This window comes from Mandrillus leucophaeus, unplaced genomic scaffold, assembly GCF_000951045.1.
Source record: "Mandrillus leucophaeus isolate KB7577 unplaced genomic scaffold, Mleu.le_1.0 Scaffold30, whole genome shotgun sequence".
Classification (NCBI taxonomy): Eukaryota; Metazoa; Chordata; class Mammalia; order Primates; family Cercopithecidae; genus Mandrillus; species Mandrillus leucophaeus.
In genome coordinates this window covers 4,493,525-4,510,041 of record NW_012103143.1, presented here as the reverse complement: position 1 = coordinate 4,510,041, position 16,517 = coordinate 4,493,525, and the positions used below count along the sequence as shown (strand labels likewise).

General features: G+C 53.6%; 1 protein-coding gene across 1 annotated transcript in view; it reads right to left on the bottom strand.

Moving 5' to 3' along the window:
• CTTN (cortactin) overlaps positions 1–16,517 on the bottom strand; it is a 41,920-nt gene that overhangs the window by 18,609 nt on the left and 6,794 nt on the right. The window contains exons 5-12 of the mRNA XM_011987075.1: positions 13,642–13,752; positions 12,558–12,612; positions 11,200–11,310; positions 8,473–8,583; positions 7,820–7,930; positions 6,652–6,762; positions 5,236–5,291; positions 2,832–2,901 (exon numbers count right to left, since the gene is read on the bottom strand). Of these exons, the coding sequence (XP_011842465.1) occupies positions 2,832–2,901; positions 5,236–5,291; positions 6,652–6,762; positions 7,820–7,930; positions 8,473–8,583; positions 11,200–11,310; positions 12,558–12,612; positions 13,642–13,752 (736 nt within the window). The remainder of the gene's footprint in view (positions 1–2,831; positions 2,902–5,235; positions 5,292–6,651; positions 6,763–7,819; positions 7,931–8,472; positions 8,584–11,199; positions 11,311–12,557; positions 12,613–13,641; positions 13,753–16,517) is intronic.

Below are 16,517 nucleotides of genomic sequence, written 5' to 3'. Positions count from 1 at the left end.
AGGAGGTGGTGTTACACACCTATAGTCCTAGCTACCTGGGTGACAGAGCGAGACTCTGTCTCAAAAAAAAAAAAAAAAAAAGATAGATAGTGAGACCCCATGTCTATTAAGAAAAAACGATAAAAATGTAAGTCAAAGGTGGGGAACAAGGCTGGGTGCGGTGGCTCACGCCTGTAATCGCAGCACGTTGGGAGGCTAAGGCGGGTGGATCACGAGGTCAAGGGATTGAGACCATCCTGGCCAACATGGTGAAACCCTGTATCTACTAAAAATGCCAGAATTAGCTGGGCGTGGTGGTGCGCGCCTGTAATCCCAGCTACTCGGAGGCTGAGGCAAGGAGAACTGCTTGAACCCAGGGGCAGGGGTTGCAGTGAGCCAAGATGGCGCCACTGCACTCCAGCCTCGCAACAGAACGAGATTCTGTCTCAAAAAAGTGGGAAGACACGTGAGCCTTCCCTGCTGTGTCCGGGACTGTGGCGGTGGCTGTCTCTGTCTCAAGGAACATGAATGGAACCATGAGAGCTGCAAGTTGATTGTTTTTTCATGGAACAACGTTCTTCCCTGAAATAACAACTGACAAACTATGGTTATGCAAAGCTGGGTATCTGGCAGCAGTTTTCTCCCAAGTGAATGAACTAAGCCTATTGTGTCAAGAAAAATTACTGTAGTATCTGTCGCCAACGGGAAAATTCCAGCTTTCAAGTAAAAGACAGAATTCTGAAAAATGTGAGGCTGCCACATGAACACGACAATTTCCACTTAGCCTCTGCAGATGACACTGACGATGACAGCAAATATGATTTTTTTTGGTCCTGTATAATGAGAAGTGTCCGCAAGTGGAAGACGGGCATAATTCAGAGGTCCAGCATTTTCCAAATAACCAACACAGGGTGCCACCCGAGCATACTGGGGAGCGAGCCACTCAGGGCCAGAGGAGTCGGCCCGCAGGACCACCCCCACCTGGCACGCTTGCGTGGCATCGCGGAAGGACACCCACACTGCCCTCAAGGTTACAAACACTCCTCCCTTTCCCAACCGCCTACCCAGGTGATTCCACATGTTCTTCCTAAACAACATAACATCGACAGACTGTAGAGGCAGATAGGTGTGAGAATGCAGCCGTCTTCTATTAAAGAGATTTACAAAAAAAAACAATGCCACTCCGTGCATGGCCAGTTATATTATTATTTTTATTTTTTGCGATGGAGGTTAGCTCCTGTCGCCCAGGCTGGAGTGCAGTGGTGCAATCAAGGTTCACTGCAACCTCCGCCTCTAGATTCAAACAATTCTCCTGCCTCCGTCTCCTGAGTAGTTGGGATTACAGGCGTGGGCCACCATGCCCAGCTACTTTTTGTATCTTTAGTAGAGACAGGGTTTCACCATGTTGGCCAGGCTGGTCTCAAACTCGTGACCTCAGGTGATCCTCCCGCCTCGGCCTCCCAGAGTGCTGCGGCTACAGGCGTGAGCCAGCATACCCAACCTAGTTTTGTTCTTTTTAAGTGAACCAATTTATAACTTTCCAATGGCTGTGGTGGCTCATGCCTATAATCCCAGCACTCTGAGAGGCTGAGGCAGGTGGATCACTTGAGGTCAGGAATTCAAGACCAACTTGGGCAACACAATGAGACCTCGTCTTTACTAAAAATAAAAAAATTTAACTGGGCATGGTGGCATGCGCTTATAGTTCCAGCTTCTCAGAGGCTGAGGCAAGAGGACTGCTTGAGCCCCGGAGACTGAGGCTGCAGTCCTGCCTGGATGACACAGCAAGACCCGGTCTCAAAATAAATAAATAAACAAAACAGTCCTCTGATTTCTTTTTTTTTTTTGAGATGGAGTCTCGCTCTGTCGCCCAGGCTGGAGTGCAGTGGCGCAATCTCAGCTCACTGTAAGGTCCGCCTCCTGGATTCAGGCCATTCTCCTGCCTCAGCCTCCTGAGTAGCTGGGACTACAGGCGCCTGCCACCATGCCTGGCTAATTTTTTTTTATTTTTTATTTTTTATTTTTAGTAGAGACGGGGTTTCACTGTGTTAGCCAGGATGGTCTCGATCTCCTGACCTCGTAACCCACCGGCCTCAGCCTCCCAAAGTGCTGGGATTACAGGCGTGAGCCACCGCGCCGGGCCACATTCCTCTAATTTCTAATATAGTCAATATCATCAAATACATCAACGTCTTGGGGGGTTCTCACTAGTGGTCAAAGTGTCAAAGCGTCCTGGGCCCTCCAACTCTGAGAACTGTGGATCCACGGCTCCCCTAGCAAGCAGTGGTAGCTCTCCGCATCCTGTGTTAAATTTAGCACTTGCTTTCACGTACGATATTTTCCCCAAGTACCTGACTCTCCGGGGCATGGGCCACCTCTGACTCAATCGTGTGTCCAGCACAGAAAAGGACAGGTTTCGAGCTCCCTGGTCAAGGGCCCAAGAACAAGCAGCAGAGAGAACGTCTGCCATCGCCTGCACACAGACGCCATGACGTCTTCCTCCTGCCACAGCTGCGACCCAGTGGCTCAGGGAGCCGGGCAGGCCCCAGCTGCTCCCAGGAGCTGGTCACTGGCAGTGTGGAGGGACCCTCCTGAACGTGCACGTAACCCCTTTGCTTTGGGAAGAGGCCCTCGAAACAGGCCCCACTGAACCAGCTGCACCATGCTGCGTTTGAAAGGTGACTCTAAACCTCTGCAGGAGAAACGGGATCTTCATCAAAAGGATCATTTTCTTTCCCAAAAATACGCAGCAACAACCACGCTTTCAACTAGTGGTGCGTCTGCTCCCGGCTGTTTCACCTCAGGGTTTTCCTGGGAAACCACACGGTGCTCCGGTATCAGCCAGGACTCACCGGCTTCAACAGGTACTGTCTTCTGGTAGGCAGAGGACACCTGGGTGACATCCTCAAAGGTGGACGCGTTCTGTGGAGACAGGAATTGGGCGTCAGAAAAGCACTTTTCTCTTTTCTCCATGCCCTGTGGCAGCTCCTACCAGATGCAAATGCCTTCCTCAGATCTTCCCAAAGGCCCAGCCACACAGCCCAGAGCACCCTTCATGGCCTCTCAGTTTCGCAAACTAACTGAGGCATGAGAACGATTACCCACCACATTTGCAGGCAACCGTGAGTCAGCATGAGCATAAGAAATACATGTATCTCCATCTGCTCTATCATACACCAATTCTGGGATCCGCCTCACGCCTTCCCCACCCTCCCTCGCCACCCAGAGGTGTGAGCATTGACAGGAAGCAGAAGACGCTGGGGACACATGCAAGCCTCCGGTGGCCCGTCCTCCACACCACACCACGCAGTGGTGCAGTCACACCTTTCTGCATTGCGGGGGACTCAACTCCGGCCTGACCAAGTAGCAGCAATGACTCTCACACAGGACTCAGGTGGAGACTGGCAGGGCTCGTGGAGACCAGCGGCCGTCCCCAGTCTCACTGTGGGTTTCGCTACCTCTGATGAGAACACCTGAGGCTCAGAAGCCACCAGAGCCCCCACGCCATGGCCCCTCTCTGCCCAGCACCTCCTGCTTGCCCCGTTCCTGGCCTGCCTGTCCTTCCTCGGACCCTGCTCCCTCTTCCTGTCAGTCAGCTCCAGCGTCTACTCCATGTCCCTTGAGCCGCTTGCACCTGTTCAAAGGCAAGGCCATCAGCCTTACTGGGTCCCGTCACCCACTGGGCCCTCTGCAGACATCACCTCGCCCTCAGGGGATGACCTCACCTCCCAGCCTGGGTTGTAGCCCCATCCCCACAATGTACGGGGACTCAGGCAGTTACAGCACCCTCTCTAAGCCTTGGACTTCATCACACAGCAAACCAAGAGAGAGAAGCTCCACCCCGTCCTGGATGAAAGACAACGACACCAAAGGCCACACTCCTACACTGCCTCCCCACGTGCTCACAAGCTCAGCGGTCACTGCCAACACCAGCAATGCTGACCACAGACACCCACAGCACAGCAGTCCCTCAGGTTCCGGCCCCAAAGCCACAACCTCTGACTCACCCAGAGGGGAGCTCCTTCCCTCCACCCGTCCCAGTGCCTCGCAAGGTCCTCGCTACCTCGCCGGTTCCCCCTGCCCAGTGTCCTCTGACCGCGTGCCTACTCCCCTCCCCACTCTGCACGCCACCCGGGCCTGGCCCCAGCCCTACCCCAGCTTCCTCTCACTGACACCCACGTCCGCTACTCCCAGTTCTTCAGCTCACTGTCGGCCCCACGTCCACCCCACACCCACCCAACTGCTCCCTCCCCTGCGTCCCTTGGTGCCAAACACCATGCCCTGCTTCTCTACCACCTGAGCCCCTCCAGTTCTCCTCAGGACCACACCCCCCTGCCCAGGCCACTCCCCACGACCCAGACTCCACGCTGAGGCTGGCGGATTCTCAAAGCAGACCCCCAAAGTATCCCCTACCTGCTAACCCTTCTGGGGCCGTGCAGGTCACCTCATGACGTGCAGAACGCCCTGTGGTGTGTGGGGCTCTCCAGGGCCGGCTCTGTCCCCGCTCCCCGCCCTCCCTCTGCAGCTAGGCTCCTTGAGAACCTGCTGTGACTCCTGTCCCACCCAGCCCCACACCTCGTCCCTCCGTGGTCTCCTGAGCCTTCTCTCCTGAACTCCCGCCTGCCCTCAGAAATGAGCCCAGGCTGCGGCTCCCTGGCGAGCCCAGCCCGAACACCTGCTCTGCCCGCCCACGCCCCCAGAGCCCACATCAGGAGCCCCTGGATGGTGCTGTGTGTGGTCAGCTTCGAGGCAAGGACTGACCCTGCCACCCCTGACCGCAGGCCATGCACAGCAGCAGGCAGTGTGGAGCCCGCGTCTCTGTGAGGCTGAAGACGGGAGACACGGCTCATCATGGCACAGGCAGCGCCGGCCACCAGCGGGGTAGCCCCACACGCGGTCTAACACTCGGTTCCAATCTCATTTACTGTTAAGAATTTAAGTTCAAATGGACATGAGCCCTCGAGGCTCTCACCTCTCATGTTAAACGTCTGGGTTCCTGTGGCAGCCCAGCCGTCCACTGCTGTGCCACAGCCAGGTGCTGAACCTGCCTGGCCTGGGGCCCCCAACTAGGAGGGCGGCCAGGGCCAGCGCCCATCCCACAGCACGGCCATGAGAAGCACAGGACACATCATGTCCACCGTGATGGAAACCACCTGTGCCCCACCCCAGTGCGTAGGTGCCACCCGCACCGCGAGCCACGCCCACCAAGAGTCCCTGCAGGCAGACGACACCAAGCTCCGGGTCTGGAATATTTACCTTATCCATCCGATCCTTCTGCACCCCATACTTCCCGCCGAATCCTTTGGAGTAGTCTGAAATGTGGCAAAACACAACACTTACTGTGCGGCGGAGGCGAGCGTGGGGGGGGCCGCGGGTGCATGCAGACAGATCCGGAAACAGCCCAAGAAGGTGCACCACAGCGGGAAGAAACGAGAATGGCCAAGCGAGGCTTCACTTGCAAGGCAAGTTTTGCTTCCACCCGTGGTCGTGAGACCCAGGCAGTGAGAAGCAGGGCACAGGCCAGGGGCGGGCTTCAGCATTCCCTGAGGGGCAGGAGGGGCGGCAGGCGGCAGGCAGGAGCTAAGCGAGGAGAGGGCACGGACAGGCCTTTGCAACGCGCCACTTCAATAGCACAGTCTTCCGCACCAGCACGGGCTTATTCTCAGCTGCTTCCTGTGCGCCTGCTCTACTGAGCGCTAAAAAGAGGCTCAATCGCAGTTTGTTCTCTTGCTTTTTAAGAGAAAAAAAAAATCCATGTGGAAATTCTACCAGCCAAATCCTTCTGCTGCAGCAACACAGATCCACATGAAAGTCACACTGTCATGCAGGAGTGATGCCTCGGAGAGCCACTGCCATCTCCATGCAGTCTGCGGGACCACCCCAGGTGTGTCTACCTGCCCACACCTGAACACTGCTGTGTTTCTAACGCTGCAGGTGGAAAGTCTAGAGTCTGCCCTGCAAGGTTAGGGAATTACTGTTTTTCCAATTATGTGTTCAGGTTCTAATAACCAAGTCCAAATTTTGAAGGTAACATAACTGCTCTAAGGAAGGATGCAGAGCTGGCTCTGCGTACACACTGTGTGGCTCTGTGTGGAGATGTTACACACATACGGTGTCATCAAATGAAACAAACAAAAAACCTCCCAACCCCGGCCAAAAACACCACCACAAATGAAACACAGAAACCACACAGAACACGCCTGTCTCCCGGCCCTTGCTGCTACGAAGCCCCTGGTCAAACGGCCAGCGGTTTGGTTGAACCGAACACCTCTCTCCTCATCTGGAAGGCCGGACTCAACGGCTCACAGCAGCCACCATTACCAGCAGAACAGCCTCGGGCAGAATGCTGCTGGAGACCGGAGATGCCCCGGTCCAGAGACTGGAAGGGTCACAGGGTTCGAAAGACGGCACCCACACACTAACTGGTACATCCTGCCATACGCAGATCACAGGTTCACAGGGAAGAAAGTGAAGCGGGGAAGAGAAGGGAACCATTCAAAACCAGTGTCGCTCTAATAGAAATGGGTTTCAAGTGCCCAACAGCCTGACAGCTGACAACTGGTGACACAGGAGGACTGTGCTGCAGGCGCGGACGGTGAGCCCTGAAGTCTGTGCTAGAAGTGGCTGCATGGGACGGGGAGGGTGGGGGTAAGAGGCTGGTGGCAACTGTGCCTTGCTGGGACTCGTGCTTGGCCAACTTCTCCTTGTAATCAAACCCCACAGCAGCGGAGTCCTGCCTCTCCGACTGAATACCGAATTTGCCTCCGAAACCAGTCTTATAATCTGAAAATCCACAAGCAACGGTGGGGAAAACAACCAAGAGAGGAAACACAGTTGGGTTAGAATTGCATGAGCATGCGCAAAAATCAAACACAGTTTCCAGAAAGCAAGGACTCTCCTGAGCTTACGGCCTTTGAGATCCTACTCCCAGGCTCAGCGCCAGAAGGTGGCTCCAAAGGTCAACGTTAAAGAATGAACTTAAAATCTGAACACTCGGCCAAGATGTGGAAACAGGCTAAGAACTGTACTTCAAATAATTGAGTAAAGCCACTCCAGGCTGTGCAGTTCATTCCTAGGGTCCTACCCACACTGCAGACGCGTGCGCGTATCTGTGTACACGGGAGGAGAGACCCTGCAGATGCGGAGGGCGCAGCCCCATCAGCCCCGCTCCTGCTTATCTCAGGGCTGGGTCATACTCAAAGCGTTTCAGCCCCTTAGGTTCCTTTCCCCAGGGAAAAGGGACCTGTTCGGACAAGAGAACACTTTCGGTTCAAAAGTAAGTATCTCCTGCCAGACACCGTGGCCCACTTTATAGACAAGAAGCCTGGACGAGGAGCACTGCTGCTCCTGCACCTCCTGAAGGCAGAAAACAAGCGGCATCCCAGGAGTGCTGCAGGTCTGGCCCATGTCCCGGGTAAACCCAGCCCCCTGTTGCAGGTCTGGCCCATGTGCCCACTCCCGGGTAAACCCAGCCCCCTGCTGCAGGTCTGGCCCATGTGCCCACTCCCGGGTAAACCCAGCCCCCTGCTGCAGGTCTGGCCCGTGCACCCCCACTCCCGGGTAAACCCAGCCCCCTGCTGCAGGTCTGGCCCGTGCACCCCCACTCCCGGGTAAACCCAGCTCTCTGGGGCGCCAGCGCCGTGTCAGCAGGGAGGGTCATGACTACACTAGCTGGAGGGTTTCTGGAACTGGGAGACTGGGGGGGGCGCACAGGACAACTTCAAACAGTGAAAACAGAACAACGTGCAGCAGGCACACGCAGACACAGCACACAGCAGCTGACCCACGAGAACACAGACAAACTTCCAAAACCATCTCGCGACAGGCAGAGGGAATGTACCTTTTTGGGATTCATGCAGCTGCAATTTCTCCTGGTGATCCCAGCCAAGGGCACATTTGTCTTGTCTGTCTGTCTGCACACCAAACTTTCCTCCAAACCCTTTCACATAGTCTACATGCACAATGAAAGGCCAGAACCCATCATTAGCAGGTAGTGCGGGTCACAGGTAGAAAGTACGTTTTTAATACAGTTAAACACATTCGAGTCACTCAATCTGCCCTTCCCTTCTGGATCTTTGGTAATACCTTAGCTGACATCCACGAAGAGGCCCTCCTCGGAGAGTGGCAGGAAATAACCTAGTCTATGACCTCAGCATTGTGATTAAGCCAGACAGGACCCCATGGAAGCTCCCAGGTACGCGGCTTCCACCCGCACCACGAGGCAGCACAGGCTCACACGGGCAACACGGACGTGCGGGGCGCGGCCGCCACGATAAGCAACGCCGCTGGGGCTGGAGCGCCAAAACATGCAAGCTCCGAGTTCTTATTTAGCAGCGGGTTTCTAGATGTGCCGTTTTCAAGTTGGGGATTTAATGAAAAAGAGACATCCACATTAAGGGCTGTCAATAACGCTCTGTCTTTCCTTTTCCGGAGTGGCTACCACCTGCCACATCACTAGCTGCTGGCTGGAGGGTAAGATAAAACGGAAGACACCTTTCTGGGACTCGTGCTTCTCCGTTTTGCCTTGATACTCAAAGCCAACGGCGCTCTTATCCACTTTGTCCTTGTCGATGCCGTATTTGCCACCGAAACCTTTGGAGTAATCTAAACACAAACAAAAAAAGGACTGCTTTAAAGGGAGCAATGAAATCAGTGAGCACGCAAGGGTCTTAGCAGTCCTTAAGAAAGGCTTTTATCGTTTGATTAAAAAAACACAAAAATCTTTCGGGTCCACGGTAGGGCCACTGAATAATACAGACAATATTTAAAGGTGCTATTTATGTGTAATAACAGGAACATAAACAGTGGTTAGCAGAGGTGGGGGCATGTGCCTGCAACCCAGCTACTCAGGAGGCTGAGAAGGGAGGATTGCTTGAGCCCAGGAGGCTGAGTGCAGCCTGAGCAACATAGCAAGACCCCATCTCTAAGTTAAATCATTAACGAATTTTTTAAAAATTAAAAAAACAGGCCGGGGGTGGGGGCTCACACCTGTAATCACACCACTTTGGGAAGTTGAGGTGGGAGGATCACCTGAGGACAGGGGTTTAAGGCCAGCCTGACCAACATGATGAATCCCCATCTCTACTAAAAATACAAAATTAGCTGGGCGTGGTGGCCCACACCTGTAATCCCAGCTACTCGGGAGGCTGAGGCAAAAGAATCACTGGAACCCAGGAGGTGGAGGTTGCAGTGAGCCGAGATTGCACCACTGCACTCCAGCCTGAGCAACAAGAGCGAAACTCCATCTCAAAAAAAAAAAAAAAAAAAATTATTATTATTTTTTTAAGTACAGCAGAGGCTGGACACGGCAGCTCACACCTGTAATCTCAGCACTTTGGGAGGCTGAGGTGGGCGGATCACGAGGTGAAGAGATCGAGACCATCCTGGGCAACATGGTGAAACCCTGTCTCTACTAAAAATACAGAAAATTAGCTGGGCGTGGTGGCGCATGCTTGTAATCCCAGCTACTCAGGAGGCTGAGGCAGGAGAGTCTCCTGAACCCGGAAGGCAGAGGCTACAGTGAGCTGAGATCGCGCCACTGCACTCCAGCCTGGCGACAGAGCAAGAGACTCTGTCTCAAAAAAGGAAGTACAGCAGACGAATTCCTGTAACATCATCCATTGCATCTAGAAGCTAGCAGGAGATGAGAGTTTATGATAAGGCTCTAGGGGGAGGAGGTGGCACAGGGGCAAGACTTTCAAAGGCCACTCTTCACAAACTGAAGCAAACAGGGGGATACCAGGAAACAGGACACACACACAGCATCTTCCAGAAACACCAGTTCTACTCAGAATGAAGCCATTTAGCATGTCACTGTGATACCAAAACATGAATCTCTCATGAACCCACTAAAAGTAAAAATGCAGAGGATCAAGGCCTGGGAGAGAAGGCCTCAGGCATCTGAGGAGGCTTGAGTCTGCCCAGGTGCTCAGCCCATGCTCCCAGGCTCACTGGAGTCACACACTCACGCGGCTTCACGGAGCATGCGCTGCTCACAACTGTGCGGTGTGGGAAGAGGAGGAATGGATTGTTCCCAGGAAAGAGGCAGAGAGCAGAGGCAAGCAGCCCTGTGCAGTAGGCAGGGCCTGACCGGCAGGAAGGCCAGGCCAGGCCAGTCCGCGACAAACTACAGGCCAAGCTGCCCTTCACGCCACTGGCACTTTCCTCAGGGAAATGCCAAGCCAGAGTGGTCGGATCTTCCAGGGGCGTTTCTTGGTCTGGGATTTTTTTTTTTTTTTTTTTTAGAAATCTGAGTTTTTAAATAGTCAAGCTCTCAGTTTTCAAATGTTGGCAAATATTTTTAAAAATTTAAATGTGCAGGCGAAACAAAAGAGGCGCAGAGAAACGGGCAGGCCACAGCCTCTGCAGCCCTGGGAAACTCTCTGAGTGCTGGTGTACAGGTTACGCTGTGGGGAAGGAAGAACTCAGCACAGCCTCCAAGGACAACTTGGCAGTATCTATGGAAATTTTACATTCAATAGACTTCAACCCAGCAATTCCACATCTAGGAGTGATTCTTTTGAATAATCATTCATGAACAAAACACAGGTACAAGAATGCTCCCTGCAGTCAATTTTCAGTCGGGTGCGGTGGCTCACACTTGTAATCCCAGCACTTTGAGAGGCCGAGGCGGGCCAATCACCTGAGGTCAGGAATTCAAGACCAGCCCGGACAACATGGCAGAATTCCGTCTCTATTAAAAATACAAAAATTAGATGGGCGTGGCAGCATGTGCCTGTAATCCCGGCTACCCGGGAGGTTGAGGCATGAGAATTGCTTGAACCAGGGAGGTGGAGGTTGCAGTGAGCAGAGGTCACGCCACTACACTCCCTCTAAAAGAAAAAAAAAAAAAATTTACAGGTCACACCTGTAATCCCAGCACTTAAGGAAACCAAGGTGGTGGAGGATTGCTTGAGATCAAGGAGTTCAAGACCAGTCCGGGCAACATGGCAAGACCTCATCGTCTCAAAAAAAAAAAAAAAAAGAAATAACCTAAATTCCACATTCAAAAAAGGAATGGTTACATGGACTATGGAATCCTCCTATGATGGGGAACTGTGCGGCCATTCGAATTAGGAAAAGCCCACATACACTGGTACTAAAAGAACACCAAACATTTTAAGTTAAAAAATCTACAACAATCATCTGTGAGGACAGAAAATGCCCTCGTGGGTGCTTCTGGAGCAAACGCATGATTCCAGACCGTGGGGTCCGCCCCACCTCTCTGTGACTCGTGCTTCTCCGTTTTGCCCTGGTAGTCGAAGCCCACCGCGCTCTTGTCTACTCGGTCAGCCTGCACGCCGTACTTGCCGCCAAAACCACTGGAGTAGTCTGAAGAGACAGGGCAGCAGTTAGCACGTGGGCCTGAGGACAAACTAAACTGTCCCTTTTGTTAAACTAAGCAGAAGTGTGTAGTGGTTACAACTCACAAACAGATCAAGCACACGTTTTACAATGTACAACAAGCCACCCACTGCTCCATACAGCTGACGCTGGACCCGCTTCGTAACAGGTACATGGTGGGGTTCCGGGCCCTGTCAGCTGTTACAGGGCAGTTCCTTTGTGTGGTCAGAAAGGAAGCTGCATGCCCACTTTGAAAATCAACTGCTCAGGTAAAAGTTGGAAAGCTTCATACAAAGAACCAGTACTTTGGGAGGCTGAGGCAGGCGGATCACTTGAGGTCAGGAGTTTGAGACCAGCCTGGCCAACATAGCAAAATCCCATCTGTACTAAAAAATAGAAAAATTAGCCAGGGGTGGAGGTGCACATCAGTAATCCCAGCTACTTGGGAGGCTGAGGCAGGAGAATCATTTGAACCTAGGAGGCGGAGCTTGCAGTGAGCCAAGATTGCGCCACTGAACTCCAGCCTGGGCAACAGAGCGAGACTCTGTCTCAAAACAAACAAACAAACAAACAAAATGAAAAAAATGGAAAGAGAAAGCCTCGTATGAAGAAAGCCACACAGCTGAACACGGGAAACAAGACCCTGATCCTCCCTCTGCCTGCCCACACCACAGCTACCTCCACCTGGACTGCACCGAGACTGCTTAAGGACTGAGAGCTTGTTCCCCCGGATGATGCAATGACACTAAAAGAGGAAGAACTAAATAAGCTTGCAAAAAATAAACTGAAAACTTTAAGGTAGCGATATGCTTTGGTCTTTCAAAAAGAGATGGTATGATGTAATAAAGATTAATCACCAGCAGTTAAGACCGTATGTGTATAATGAAAACAAGAATTTAACAACTCTGGTTTCTATCCTTAGAGGGGAAGTTAGCTTTTTGCTGATAAATCTGAGAGCTCTCTTCTCCAGGAGGAGCACTGCCCAGATGAAGGGAGGGCAGCTTCCGCTAAAGCGGGAGGCTCCACAATGACAGCAGATGCCAGGGCTCCAAGGAGGCTGTGTAACGGGGAATGCATCCGTCATGTGGCATCCGGATGATCCAGAAACATGAAGAGGAGGGCAGAGTCCTCCTTGTGGCAACAGAAACCGCTCGGGAAACGGCTCCAGGTGGCCGTGACTCTCCCCATCAGGGCCCCTGGAGCGCCGGCCTCTTTCCGCGCCTTTCGCGTCTTACCTTTCTGGGAGGCGTGCTTCTCAGTCTTCCCCTGGTATTCAAAGCCTACGGCAGACTGTGATGACCAAAAACACATTAAAGAGTGGGGAGAAATACATTTTTTCAATGTCCCTGAAACAATCTCTCTGAATTAATTACATGAAATTTTTAAAAACATGAAACATGTTATGTTGTGACCTCTGGGTTCCTAAGCCAGGTGCAGGTGGCAGTAACGCAAGAGCTCTGGCATCCTAAACGGACAGGACAACAAATGTTCTGCAAGGCCCAGGGGACGGCACGGGCCAAGCTGTATCCATGGCAACCTGCCCTCCCTAGCATGTGGCGGCAGGGCGTCCTCAGCCGATTCATTCCACGGGTTTCACGAAAACTCGCTTCTCAAATAAGTCATGCTGAGAACATTAATATTAATAACAGGAATAGCAGTGGCCACCAGGGGTGCATTCCCACCAGCCAGGCACTGCGATGGGCATCTAAGCACACCCGTGAGAGAGGTGTGATCATCCCCCTCATTTCATAGACACATAAATTCAGAACCGTGGCTAATATGTCACAAAGCCACAATCTGCCACCAGCATCATCAGCTCCCTGCTCCCTCCAGGTTCCTGATCGCTCCTCTATTAAACAAAAGAGCCGCCAGTCCCAAGCCGAAGAGAATCAGAGAAGAGGCTCGGGCCCAGGATGACTGCAACAACATCCTGACGCAAAGCCTGAGTCCTGGACGCAGCGAGCGCATCCCGCTCCCTGGAACACGCTCTGAGGCCGCTCTGTCACAGCAGCACACACGTGAGAAACACGGGCAGCAATGGTCCCTGCTGGCACATTTGGACAGACACAGGGCCGTCCAGTACTGGGGCACGTAGTGAAGAGCGACCGCAGGGACTGCTGTAGCAAGCCCTCCGCATCCCGCTTCCTCTCCCTGGGCCCAGGCTCTCAGAGCATCCTGGGAGCGGGATGCCCCTCTCTGCAGTCCCACAGAGCTGGAGGGCACCTGCCTGCCACTACAAGTGGCCCAATATGGCTCAGATCTACGGGGAACGCTCCCCCTTGCCCCAACCCCCACCAGCCCCAGCACCACATCACTCACCTGATCAACTCTGTCCATCTGGACACCAAACTTGCCTCCGAAGCCGCGGACCGAGTCTACCTGTGAGCAGTGCTTGGAAAGTTTCGACTGATATTCGTGGCCGACAGCTGACTGGAACAGGGTCCAAACACAAAGCATTAGACACTGACGACACTGCGACGCTTCACTTCCTCCCAGAGCAGGGCTGGGGAGGCCACCTCCTGCTCGGTGCAGGGAAACCTTACATGAACACACTCATCTGGGGAGCCAAGGAGGGGACCCGACTCCTGGGAGGTCCAGGTCCTTGGTGCAGGCTTTCATGGCCCACCCCAGCCCTTGGGCTCCTGGAAGCTGCACACGACCCCTGGCCACAGGTTGGGGCCACCAGTGGGGATGTCTGACACCACTGGGCATGAAGAAGGGACACAGAGCCGGCGGCCTGTGGCAGGATCTGTGAGACCCGCCGGTGTGGAGGCTGCTGGCGTTTACTGAAGTGGGACCTCTGCGAATCACATGACCCAAGAATCAGCACAAAAAATAGTCTGCAAAACACAGGCTCATATTCGATTTCCGCTGAGCAGCACCCCATTCAGGCAGGAGCCAGGTGCCGGCCCCAACGCCAGCTCGCTTCAGCATCATTCATGTCGTCAGCCCCCGTCAGCGCACACAGGTTTGGGGACCTTCTGTTCGCCAAAGCCAGCAGGTAAAGCTGAGGGTTCCCCTGGGCTTTCCAGACCCGGTGCCCAGTTCTTCTGTAAATAACGCCTCTGGGACAGCCACATCCATCCACAGGTGTGCTTTTGTGATTCCGCAACTCCGTTCAGCAGTTTCAACGAGACCCTCTGGTCCACAAAGCAGACAAGATCTCCCACCTCAAAGCACCGGCCCTGCTCCAGCCCTGACAGTCCCACGCTCGGGCACACCGAGGCCCCAGGGTTCTGAGGCTCCCTGCTGACAGCAGAGCCGGGTCAAGGCCTCCTTCACGGACAGTGCAAGCACGTGGCCCAGCAGACGGCGTGCAGAACGCCCACGGCACACCGGGACCCGTCTTCTCACTCCCTCTAGTATGTGGAGCTGCTCATACTAACTCGAGCAGCATCCCACACCGGTGCTGACACAGCAGGCAACTCAGAGCGCGTCCACTCTTTCCCCGAATGAAAAGCAGGCTTTGCCCTAAGCCTCGGGCCTGTGCTGCGCCCTCTTCTTCCCACGTTTGTTCTGAGGTCGGCAGCTGACTCCTCATCCACACGAGCCGTCACCTCCAAACCCTCTGTGGCACAGACTGCCCATCCGTGTCCTCTGGGGTCCCACCCAGAAAACAGAGATGAAGGAGCAGCAGAGGCAGACGTGCCAAACGGATTCCCCAGCATGAGTTTTCATCAGAAGGAAGTTATAGGAAAATGGATCTAAAGACATGCCCAGAATGACAACTAGGCAGAGTTTCCAACTTTTTGATGGAGATTCATCTCCAAAATTGCATTTGATTTTACATTGACGAAATCACATGTTATTAAACAGTCATGCTGGGAAGATTGTATCTTGAAGCCTGAATGTGTAGACTCAGGGCTACGGGATGCAAGGAGACACGGGAGCAGGAAGGAAGCCTGCCCCGCGTGATGGATGTAGCCACCGCCGGTCGCAAGGGAAAGGTGCAGCGTGCTCAGGCCCCAGCGTAAACAGAATCCGGACAGCCCGTCCAGGCTCCTCTCACGTGTGCTTGTCCTCCACGTGTTCTTTTTTTCTGGAAGTCTCTAGCACATATTCCTCAACTCTTAACGCAGAGATTTCAATTTTTTATTTTTTTCAATTTCTGAAGTGGGCAAGTTACAAATAACTTAAGCCATTTCCCCTTCAGTTTGGAATCTGAGTTCAATCTATTTATTTCCTGAGACGGGGTCTCTCTCTGTCACCTAGGCTGGACTGTAATGGTGCGATCATAGGACACTGCAGCCTCCACCTCCCAGGCTCAAGTGATCCTCCCTGCCTAGCCTCCCAAGCAGCTGGGACTGCAGGTGTGCACCACGTCCAGTTAATTATGTTTTTGTAGAGACGGGGTCTCGCTATGTTGCCCACGCTGGTCTTAAACTCCTGGGCTCATCAGATCCTCCTGCCTCGGCCTCCCAAAATGCCGTGATTACAGATGTGAGTCCCGTACCTGGCCCTGAGTTATTTTTGACAACATATTTGTCCCGTGGTGCTGACCCGAGCTGAGAGCTAACCTGGCCCAGATGCCAGCCAGGACTGAGCAGCTGCAGCACCCCTTGCTGGACTCGCCCTGCCAGGATAGCTCTCCAGCTTGCCAGCTAAGAGGTGACAGCAAGGCTCCACAAGCCTCCTGGGCTCCAGGAGCGCACTGGCCTAAGAGGTGGGGCTCATGGCATAGGGCCAGGCACGAGGAGAGGATGACAAGTCCCGACCCTTGAAAAGCCCAGCCCAGAGGGGAGTCTCCCTGGGAAGGACAGCAGGATGAGGCAAGGACAGCTGACGAGGGAAGCAGAGGCTGCCATGGAGACGGCACAGGAGAGAGGGAAGCGAGGGCTCTTCCAGGGAGCCTGGCGCTCCAGAAGGCCTAAGTGGCAGGTTCCAGGGTGAGCGAGATTCGGGCTGAAAAAAGGTGCAGTCCAAGCAGCAGCAGAGAAGCCACAACAGCTTCCCTACCAGGCTTTCCCTGACACTCTGCCTTTCTTTTCCCCAATATGTAATTTTCCCAACCCAGAGCAGGGAGTCCCATTTTTAGAATAAATTTCTCTCTGCACTAACTCCCCACAAGCCCTGTAAGCACAGGGCTTGCCTCAGTCTGGGGTGGGAAAGGCTTCTACCGACTTGCTTCGCTCACTGCACTGAACACAAGGATTCCGTCTGTCTGTCTGCACATGCTTCGCTCACTGCACTGAACA